This window comes from Necator americanus, chromosome I (assembly GCF_031761385.1).
Source record: "Necator americanus strain Aroian chromosome I, whole genome shotgun sequence".
Taxonomy (NCBI): Eukaryota; Metazoa; Nematoda; class Chromadorea; order Rhabditida; family Ancylostomatidae; genus Necator; species Necator americanus.
The window spans coordinates 16,761,325-16,772,676 of record NC_087371.1 but is presented as its reverse complement, the minus strand read 5'-3'; the positions used below and the strand labels follow the sequence as shown (position 1 = coordinate 16,772,676).

Sequence of the window (11,352 nt, the reverse complement as noted above, 5' to 3'; positions counted from 1 at the left end):
ATGTGTTTCGCTTTTGCTGTGTTCTACCTCGGTGAACGCGACACAGCTGTTGCCTGCGATTCTTTGTATTACGATCACATTTGCTCTACGTTTGTCCACCGTCATTTAACAGGTAAGAACATAAAAAAAAACGTGGGAATGAAAGGGCATGGAAAACAACTGAAGGAAAAAGGTGTGAAGATGAAGTCGTTCACTAATCATTCATTTACTAATCATTACAATCACATGAAGGACCAGGAGCGAGATTTATTCTCAGAATCGAACATGCGTTTCCATCTAACATGGATTGGAGAGAACGAGTGGTGTGCTGGTCTGTGGAAAGCGCTATAACTTGGCGAAAAGTTTCTCGTCCTAATTACCGTAGGCCTGCAGATATGACTTTTATCATATTTTCAACAAAAAAAAGAACATTAAGAGGGAGTGTACAGTGACATTTCTAATTGTCCTTTCAAAATTTCTTGATTCTGTTGCTCTGCATAGGACAACGGGTTTCTCACAATTGTAGTACCTATTTTATAATAGTCTTACTCTGTTACTAACACTGCTAATACGAAAATCGGCAGAGCTGCTAACACCAAAATTTACAGAAGATCGAAGAAGCTTCCAATTGTTGCGGATTTCTTATTTTTTTCCCTAATTCTTATCCTTTTTTCCTTAAGATTCTTATTTCTTCAAACCTTCAAGAACCGTAAAACAGAATAGCGTCTCGGGAGAGTTCACGAATAAGGTGATGACAATAGTCACTTCTGACAGGCATAAAACCCGTAGACTTCGCGCGAAAAAAATTGATAATCTCTCTGTAAAGAAAAGCAATTCTTTGCACCAGTGCCCTTTTCTTATGATACTGGTTTCTTTGTGTGAATCACATGAACATCGGATCTAACTTCTGGCCTGTTCGAGAAGAAGTGCATCGCAACACTGGATCAAAAGAGAACATTTTTAGATTTCATTGTCTTATTTAAAAAATGGAAGTACTCGGATTAGAAGTCATAATTCTTATTTTGGAAGTTTTTGTGACCCGGAGTCTTCGGCTCAGATACCTATCTAAGTAATATTTGATTTCAGGAATAGAAAAGTGAAACCGTTTTACAGAAACAAACAGATAGACAACTTTTCCCAAATTTCTCGCTGTTTTTGCCATTTTTCGATGTGGAAAAGAAATTCGGTCAGACAAGCTGTATCCTACATCTCCTAGTTGACAATTCAAAACGAAGCCGACTTCGGATAGAAGAAAATCGAAGTGATTCTGTGTCACTTTGTGCATATGTGTGTGAAGTATCCTCCCGCATTCTGGAGTTCAAATTCTTTCGAGAGGAATTTTCCCCTCGGTTAGCGGCACTTTTCACACCTCGTCAGGCGAAAAATCATCGCTTAGAAAAAATATCGGATGCTGATGAGCGATTTTTCACTGTGAACTACTGATGAATTGGACGCTTGAAACATCCGCGCATTCTCAAAGTACAGCTTCATTTATACCACGCCCACAACCGATCCACAAAAGGTGCTTTATTCACCAACTCACATTAGTTCAGCAGCAACGTGACTCACGGACGGCTTGCCTTCTTGTCATGCGCCTTTTCGCCACGATAATCTGTGCAGGTACCTGGTCATACTTGGACAGATAGCCGATACAAAATACCCTCACTGCGGAGGGTTTGCTTCAAACCTCATATTTTCCCCTAAGTTCGTCTTTTGGATAGCTCTTCTCCTATTTCGGTGTAACGGCAGCGTTCTGAGAAGTTTTCGACGTTGAGTTCCTTCCACTCGCAGCTGCTTTAAAATGAAGTTTATGGAAATAGCAAATAGTACAGCAAAAACGCGGATCGGTCCCGACGAATTTCGGAAAAAGAAGACTTAGGAGCTGAAAAGCCTCACTTTACCCAAAGAGGTAACTCTTTACACCTTCCCAGATGACACATTTAGATGAAATAAAAAATAGATAGAATTTAGAATTCACATTCAAAATTTCGTAACTGATACGAATGCAGAAACTTACTGCGACTTCATCACCAATCCACTTTGCATGTTTTTGTTGTGTCAATCTTAGATGTAAAGAGCAGCCATGTTGGGTAAACTGAGCCCATTAGGTCTCTTATTCCTCGACCTGTAAGGACAGTTTCGTGTTTTCGCTGACATTTTTGGGAACTACGTCCTGAATTTGACCATCTAGCAATAAAATAATTGTCAGCAACTGAAAGTCTCGCGAATGCTGATTTCAGATCCATAAGTTGCTGAGTTCAAGTACAAGATATGCAGCATTAGTGGCATTGTACATTTTTCGGGAAACATTTGCGGTCGAGTGACAACACATATAGATACTAACAGCAGTAGCTTAACCAGCGTCATCCATGCACTGCAACGCATTGAGCTTATTTCTGTGTAGAGCATAGCTGGGCGAAGCTTTCCAATTCTGAAAGCTCGCACTACCTAATGAATTAGTTTTTCAGCAGTGACATTCGTTTGGACCGAAGATGTCCGGAATTATTCCAAGTCAACTGCTAAGCCGTTTCCCTTCTCGGAAAATCTAGTGAAGCTTGAACAGATCTCAATACAAAATGTGACGAAGGAACAAGAGCAGATTCTGAAACGAAGCAACATTCCGCCAGCGTTTTGGCCGTTCGTCAACATCAGCGCCGTTGAACAGCGAGAACGAAAGCGAAATGCAACCGATGTGAGTGCACACTGACCGTAGCAACGGTAAGCGATGTTCCCACAAAATAGTAGAAAGTTTATGATGGACAATGGGCTATACGGCCTTCATTCCTTAATTCAGCTTTGTTCCTACAAGAAATCGACAACATTAAGGCACTGCTAAATTTTCTCTCGAACTTCGCTTCATCAGGCTGCACAGACATGAGAAAATACTTTGAAATTTATAACGACTGTATGGGACATTTTCAGCTCCATCTTTCTAATCTTTAAGTTTAATTTGAGCACATGAAATCAGAAGAAGAGTCGTTAAGGGTGGTGTAATCACCGACGAAGACATTGCCGACATGCCGGATGACGATGAACAGCCAAAACCGAATACCATGCACAGCGATGGAAAGAAGACAACCATCACAATGTCAACAGAAGCAGGAATGAAACTGTATCAGCACTGGACTGACCAGGCGGTGTCTGGTTTGATGGCTGCAGTTGCGACAAATAAGTTAGTGGAATTCCCTTGTAGTTATTAGATTTCAAAGAATTGCGAGTGAAGAAGTAGGGATTTTGCAGGCTCAAAAACCTAGGACATGCGGAAAAAGTTGCTCATAAACAGTGCAATAAAGAGGTGAAAACAGTGGCACAGCACGCAAAATGTGTACTTGCATTGTTAGAAGCTGAGGAGAAGTATCAGCGATGGTTGAAAAAGTTTGCAGAAAAGAAATCAAGAATTGGTAGGTTATATGCACTTAAACGTATCTAGGATACAGTTCCTAAGGTCGAGTGCAGTTTTTACTTTATTTACTTACTTAGGAAGAATCAGCGCCCTAAGGAAGCACTTGGCTGGTATGTCACGAAAAGATCGTTTCCAGCATTTTGGAAGACACGATTCTTCATTCCGCATGAATGGAAAAGAGCAATTGCTTGCGATTCATCAAAAATCTCAAATGAGCATTCCAGTAAGTTTGAAAATTCGATTAGCCAGCGCGGGCGCCTCTTCTTCTATTTCTTAATTAATAATGTTTATACTGGTCAGATATTTCGTAAAGGCTTTACTGCAATCCCAGAAGAAGCATCCACAGTTGCACGCGCTGCTTTTGCTCTGGTCTAAGTGTTTTTACTCGTGAAAATGGCGTTCTCTCTCCTTACCTCTTACACATAACCTCACATCAACTCTTCCAGTAGAAGTGCTTTTGCAAAGACAAATCTCCGCAAACATATGTAGAAAGATGTTCCACATATCTGAAACAGACGGTAGGGCTTTCAAAATCGGAAGTACAACGCAGAGAGGATCGCTATCATTTGGTAGCAGAATTGGTATTTTCGTCTCATTTCGAAGAAAGTAACAGTAATGCTTTCTTGACCAATACAAAATCGAAATTAAACTACAGTAAACCGAGGGGGTATCATTACAGGTGTTTTAGTGGGATGTCACTCTTTCAGAAACTATACTCCAAACAGAGCAATTGGATAGGTCCCTTCAGAATGCGTGCAAAGCGCTCAACTAATGAACGAAAAATTATGAATCTCAAGCCAGTGACACGCGATAGTTACGACCTAATTAGTGGTAAGGAATACTTGAGAGATTCTCCTATAAGTTATTCGTTCCACTCTATTTTTCATTTCAGAACAAGTGGAATCACCTCTGGGTTTAGTTGCGAAAAATCTTCTACGAGACCTAAGGAAACTAAAGAATAAGAGAGACGATTTCAAGCAGTAAGCATACAGCTTTCCACTATTCGCTTTCGAAACTGTGAACAGTGACAAGGTATAGGACTTGAAATGGAATCTGTAGTCGAGACCGAACGCATTGTCAGGCGAAAACGATAAATAATAAGGGTGCGCAGCGTCTCCCAGCCAGGAGGTTGGCGGCTAACGGTCGGCCATTCGCTGCGTTGAGGAAGTCGTGCGGGCAAGTACGTTTCAATCATTCTCCGCCCATTCTGGAGGTAGCATTCGCGTGCCAACACAAGAGAAAAGTAGGATTCGGGAAAATGTAAGGAGGCGTTGGTATTTTTTTTTACCAGTATCCACCTTAATTTCGTCGCTAAACATGAAACACGTGAAAATGCCCGTTTATCTACACTATCTCAAAGCTAGATTAATTTCTGGCTAAGCTGTATGTAGTGAGCAGCCAGATTTAAAACCGTGAATTCTTCCCCTATGAACCGGGAGCTTTGCTTACAAGAAGGATGACATTGCCTTCGACTTTTCTTGGTGAACACCAATAAACTGTTCCCTTCAGGAGTCACTACAGCCGAGAATACGGAAGCAGGGGCCGCAACGAAAAACGAAATGCTTCTTGGTTGGCTTGTCCTGTAATGTAGTGGGGCGAAGGGAAAATTAGCTACTTTCTTTTGCACTAAAAGTAGTGTAATTAGGCTCATGCTCAAGAGTGTTAGTGGTTCAGTGACAGTTATGTTTATCAATAAGCAAAGGATAACTACGGATATTCCTGCCTTTGTGGCTCTCTAAGGGCCACAAAGGCAGGAATATCCGTAGTGGGCAGTGGTCTTGAATAAAGCTTCGTGAGCGATCACATTGATAAGATTAAGTGCAGTCGTCGCTTACAATGCCGAACATCTGTGCACAAAGGATAAACTACATATAATTGGGACTCCTGGTCCAGGCATTAGGGCGAGGGGTTATTGTAGGCTTGAAGATAGCCTGTCACTCTACACGCACTTTCATCATATTAAAGTCGTGGTGTGAAATGAATCCTCGAGGAACTTATTGGAAATGATTGGTACGCATGACTTTCTAGAGGAAGAAGTCGTTCTTTTCAGTCCTTCATGTGCTAGGGAAACCGTGAAAGCGAGAGGGAGAGAAATAAGCGTTAGTGGCCTAGTGGTTTTGGGTTACGGTGTTGCCGACGGCTGAGGACTGGCTGTTTTCGATTAATTCGATACAGCACTTCATCGATTAAAATCTTTATTTCAACTACAAAATACAGCACAAAGGAGAACCTTCTGACTACTCGAATACCAAAGGAGCCAGATTAAAGAAAGTTCCTTGGATATTTTCAACATTCAACTAAGTGGACTACTTTCTCGAGTAAAAGTAGGTTATTCATAAAACAAACAGAAACCTTGGCGGCTTCTTCGTGAGTGGAAGGGGGAGATTTCCGCTTACCCACTCATATAAGCGGAGAAGGAGAAGTAGCTTCTTTCCGCTTCCGCTCCCACTCAACAACAACTCAAAGCTTAGCTGCACTGGAAGAAGAACCCAGAATAAAATTCAATCGGCTAATGATGCATTCAGAGATATGGGCATGGGATAATCATAGGACCGTTGGCTATCCGGTGGGTATCGTCAACTCAGGGGACATGTCCATAACGGCTAAAAGAAGGGTACCCGAGCACTGATGTCTGGATATCCTTCGGATACTAGCGGTAACCACAGAAATATGTAAAATACAACACAACACGCATAGCACAGTTCCAAATTGTGAACTTTCCGCTACCTACACAACACGGAAGCCGCTGTTGATGGATTTCTTCGAATTTATTTCCTGAATATGTCCTATTAATAGGTTCCGTTCAACATCTTTAAATATGATGCATTAAAAAGGGAGCTAGCACAAAGCAGAAGCTCACAGCGTAGGAATTCTGATAAAGTATGGTGAAGTTTGAAGGTGGATTATGGTAAAGTGAAAAATTGCGTTCTCCTACTGATAAAAGAATGCACTAGAATATTCATGTAATGTTTTCCTCGTTATCTTATCTTGTACAATAGAAGGCCACCCCCTTTGTGAAGAGAATGACATGCTCATAGACACTGTTGGAAAGTGCACAAAGTGTGATTAACTCCCCAAAAAGAAGTACTGATACGCGTATCGCTACATCAATTTATGTTGGATTCCGCTTAGGATGCAGTAGAAATGTGCCAACTGGACTACTGACGTACATTACCATTAAAAAAAATTTAAAAAAAGAAAATTATTTTGGGAGTTAATGCATATTTCGGAATCAGTGGCGGCTTCGGCTGTAGCGCAGTCGGTGAGAGATACCGCTGTCCACCAAGCCTTTCATCCCTTCGTGGTCGATTAATTGGTGCCAGAGTTGTCTGGGAGGATAAAAACACTGAACTGACACATCCGCTAGCCCCGAAAGTCTTCGTATAAGCCTGTTACACGTTCGTAAACCTCAAACGATTGTGAATTAAAATGAACGTGGTGGTGCATCCTAGGCGGATTAATTAACGTCAGACACTTTACTCAAATTTATGTAGATTTTTAGTCGGCGTATCGATTGTTAGACATTTTTCTCTTGGGCTCAATTCTTGGAAGTACAGTTCCAAAACGTTGTTCCAGTAAGTAGAAGATGGGGAGGGTTAAAGTACATTCACTGAGAAATGATGTTTTGGAAAATAAATCGCAAAGTTTTGGCGAAAAGCAGGTCAGTAGTATTTTATAGTAAGAAGAAGATGCGGAGTAGGAACAGCAGCAGAGGATCAAGGTGGGGTACGGTTCATTTCAGATGAAACGAGCAGACCTCCGCGCAGCTTCGTGGTTTGGTACCAGTATATCTCTAATTGTGGTTAGTACGCCTGAACCGCGAAAACTTTATTTCCTATTGCTTTAGCTGGAAACAAGTGATCACAGAGCTACGTGAGGAAGGGAGGAGAATGGAAAAGCAGCGAAAGGGCAGGCGCAACGTCGACAAACGCCTAAAAATGTTCTTCCATGCTCTTCGTGAAGAAGGTGTAGACCTCGAATCTGGAAAGGTAAATGAAAACTTCCTTGAGGGATTAAAATTAATAAAAATTCTGTTCCACACAATTAAGGCAACGAACATTTTCGGAGATGAAGTTCGAATGGATAAATTGATGAGGAGGGCAAGAGAGGAAGAGCAGAAAGTGACCACAGAAGATAAATTGATGAAAGCACCCATCGAACTCGTTCGTCAAGGTCTCGATGCTGTCTGTTGTTTTTTATAAGTATATCATCCACACCTGCAATCCCAAAGTCCTCTCTCCTTGATACTTCAGCATTGTTAGTTGGATTTGTGTTTTTTTTGTGTCACGGAGGTTTTCGCGAAACTTTTATGATCTGATGTTTCGACAATCTCGTCTTTATCAAAGACGTGAAAATGGTTCGTTTCTGATGTAGTGCTCATCCCATCAGACTTCTTTTCTCTTCTTGGTAAACCTTGATATCGTTCAAGGTATACTACGTAAAAACTCCGAACAGGAGGAACTGACCAGCATCACCGAGCATCACGGTAAACCACGCGTTCTTACAGATTGTGACCAAAGGCATATGAGATTTGGACACTGTGCTGTATCCCCAAGTACTGATGTCTGGTTAGTGTTGAGGAACTGCATATGGGGCAATTGTATAGCTTACAAAGTGTTACAAATGGCTTTAGCTAGTGAATAACAAAAACGAGTGCTTATCGAGATTGTCAAAACGTCAGAGCATAAATGAAGTTTCACCAGGACATCGTTTGCCAAACAAAAAAACACTAACATGTCTTTGTGTATTACAGCCATGAAAATCAGTATGATGATGTCCGGAAAGAATGTCTCAGATTTCGATAAGAAGAACATTAAGATGATCTCGCCAAGATTCATGCCAGTGGTGCCTGAAGAATATACAGACAATGACACGGTATTCATGTCACTATTACGTATTTTAGCTTTCTTTGTAATCATAACGAGACCAATGCTATTCTCGTTTGCAGATCAAACTAGTATCACCCTCACTTTTTGCCTTGCACGATGATGGTAATGGAATTGAAAAAGAGACAAGCTTGGCTAAAACAATGAAAATATTTGGAGAGAAGGACAACATGGCTTTATTGGATTTTATCATAGAAGCATCTGGAGTATCTGACACATTGGACGATATGAAGGTACGCTTTCCTGTGCGAAAAATATTAACAACATTATTTTCCTCACAACTTGGACACAACATATTTACGACATTTCTAGAAGGAGAAGAACAGTCTAGGGAATAGCAAGCAGTACGACAACCCTCTCTACTCCTCGGAGGGACAGCCACTTTGGTTCACTAAAGAAAATGTGACTGAGATATTTGGAGACAAGGAGAAAAATAAAGTGGAAGCTTTCGAAGAACTTCTGAAGGTCATGACTGAAGACCAGGTAAGCGTCATAGAATGACACTATTTCAACGCGTGATGCCTTTTATCGCACTTTCCAAAAAAAAACAGCTGAAACATCTGCATTTGATTAGCTACAATACTAGACATTGGCACTGCATTATCGCTGAAGTGTTTCTCTACAGATCTCACAGATGAACCACACAGGATACACAATTATGAATGAGCAACAGCTCGATGTGATCTATGGGCCCTCATCACCTTATCATGATCCACTGACTCGCAAAAGACTTTCTAATGTGTCAGCTGCAGACATTCCGGTCGTCCTCGATCAGACCGTCCGAGGGTTGGCCGCAGAAACGATGAAGTTCAAGGTGGAAAGGCAAAAAGATATAACTCTGTCACCATTACTATTTTCACCGGTTATTTTGGATCCTGCCGGTGCTTCACAACCGATTATCCTCTCTCCACTTTTGTTCGATCCGATCGTACTGTCACCTGCGGTTTTTGGTGTAGTCATTCTTTCTCCATATTTGTTCACACCAGTCATTCTTTCACCACGAGTGCTGTCACCTATTATTCTGGCACCTCATCTTTTCTCTCCTACCATTCTCAGTCCTCTTGTGCTTTCACCTATAATTCTGAGCTCAGGTGTAATGAATCCCATTATTATAACTCCATTGCTTCTTTCTCCATTCATTCTTCATCCCGTTGCACTCAATCCTCTTATATTAGCACCCTTCTGTCTTAATCCATTCATTGGTGTTCCTCATACGCTATCACCTCTTATACTTTCACCGTTTGTTCTTTCTCCTGTGATATACTCTCCTCCATTCTATTCAGCATTTCTTTTGACACCTCATGCATTGTCACCTTCCATTCAATCAAAAGGTCAACACTTTGTTTCTATACTTTCACCTAGCTGGCTCAGTTAAGCTGATGTTGTTTGTGCAATTGTTTGCTGTTGTTTTACACTGCCCATTTGTTGTGGTTCCAACAAAAAATCGCAATTCTAGGCACTGTCATCAGATGTATTTGTTATCACCTATCCATAAATGTTTAAAGTGAACACTACTAAAGTCTTTTAGATATGCATCAATTATGCCAATTTTTTACAACCAATATCACCAATTTGCGCGTTTCGTAATTTTTGATAGGACTTTTTTCGGAAAAGATTGCACATTTAAAGGGATCACCTCATGAATCTGGGGTGGTGCGGGTTTCAGGTGGGTTATGCCTATACGGGATCGTAGATTATGGAGAGGAGAGTAATTCCGTCCATTTCTTTCTAACTACTGTAAGAAACAGTCCAGAAGAGCAGCTTCGAGCATTTTCTACAACTAGTTCGATTGGAGCGCGCCAGCCTTGTGCACACAGCGCATCTTTTTTTAACGGCAATTAGGAAGAAATGGACGGAATCACCCTCCTCCCCATAATCTAGTACCCCGCATAGACATAACCCACCTGAAACCCACAGCACCCAGATTCGTGGGTTGATGCCTTTAACCCCTTGCACTCCAGTCTAGTCAGACACATAGAACACCAACAACTCCAGCACTTTTTCGTCACAAATGCTATTCTAATCCTAAGCCACATATTTTATAAAGCAGAAGATACAGTTATGGCAATATTATTTATTTCTTTTAAACACCATTACTAGCTAATTTTAGTCTATAAAATAGTAACAAAATAAAATGTTTATATTTTGAAATTCTTCGAAATATGATACTTTTGGAAGCAGTCACTCCTATGCATTCGAGGCTTATCACAAGTATCACAAAACTCGCTAATCTCGCGTCGTTCTCCCTTTTCTTGTCTTTATGAGCATACGGCACAGTGTCTTTCCTTTTGTTTCATCAATATGTGAAGCTTCTTTTCCTGTTTGTGTTGAAGCAGAAAACCGCAGGTACGAACCAACTTTATTTTTTATCTGGAAGTGCTGAAATAAGATAAACAAGCGCTACAGCGTAAAGTACATATTTTCAATGTCGCATGTACGGCGACAACGAAGTGCAAAGGTTAACAATATACCCTACCGAACGACCTACATGGACTGCATCAAAGCGTTATCAGTTTCCAATAGTCCTACGGAGATATTTTACATTGTGGGCACTGTAATGTGTCTTAGTTTTTCTCCTGGTAGGCGGTTACTTTTTTTTCTTTTTCTGCGATTTTCCCATTCAACACGTTTGATGTCTTTTTTCGGATATGAACGCACAGAAAAGAGCGTGTACGCACTTCCCCATGCGTTCGCCCAAGACTAGGCACTTTGCATTTCTTTTTCTGCTACTATCGTTACGAGGATGTACAAAATACTTCCCAGCGTAATGCTGAAGAAAAAGGAGAAGACGTACTCAATTTCCTTGACAAGAAAAAAAATGTCGCAACTACAGAATTCTTAATCTACATTAGAATTAAACAAATCAAATCAAAACAAACAGCAACAAGGTCACGCATACCTGTTAGGTGCCTGTAGTGACCATGTAGCCTGTGGCTAGTTCAGGTGGGGTCGAGTGGAGTTTTTCTGTAGTGCGCTAGACATATTATAGTTGACACCTAAATATGAAAATGCCGCTGGGGAAACGCGCAACATAAAGTTCTTGTTCTAAGTCCGAGTGGAAGAGATGCTGCGGCCCGCACGTCC

The 11,352-nt window shown here is 41.1% G+C and overlaps 1 protein-coding gene across 2 annotated transcripts; it reads left to right on the top strand.

Annotated features, from left to right (window-relative positions):
* Positions 1-9,643, top strand: RB195_005826 (uncharacterized protein; the record flags this gene model as incomplete). Of its 2 annotated transcripts, XM_064178577.1 has the most annotated exons (14): positions 1-112; positions 232-360; positions 2,448-2,671; positions 2,964-3,151; positions 3,220-3,380; positions 3,460-3,605; positions 4,090-4,213; positions 4,275-4,362; positions 7,230-7,371; positions 7,432-7,555; positions 8,136-8,257; positions 8,331-8,501; positions 8,581-8,751; positions 8,894-9,643. In XM_064178577.1, the coding sequence occupies 14 exons, from the start codon at positions 1-3 to the stop codon at positions 9,641-9,643; spliced, it is 2,652 nt and encodes an 883-aa protein (XP_064035611.1). The 2 variants fall into 2 exon arrangements, with proteins under 2 accessions (XP_064035611.1, XP_064035612.1); XM_064178578.1 differs by lacking the exons at positions 1-112; positions 232-360 and adding an exon at positions 2,063-2,069.
* Positions 9,644-11,352: the final 1,709 nt, after the last annotated feature.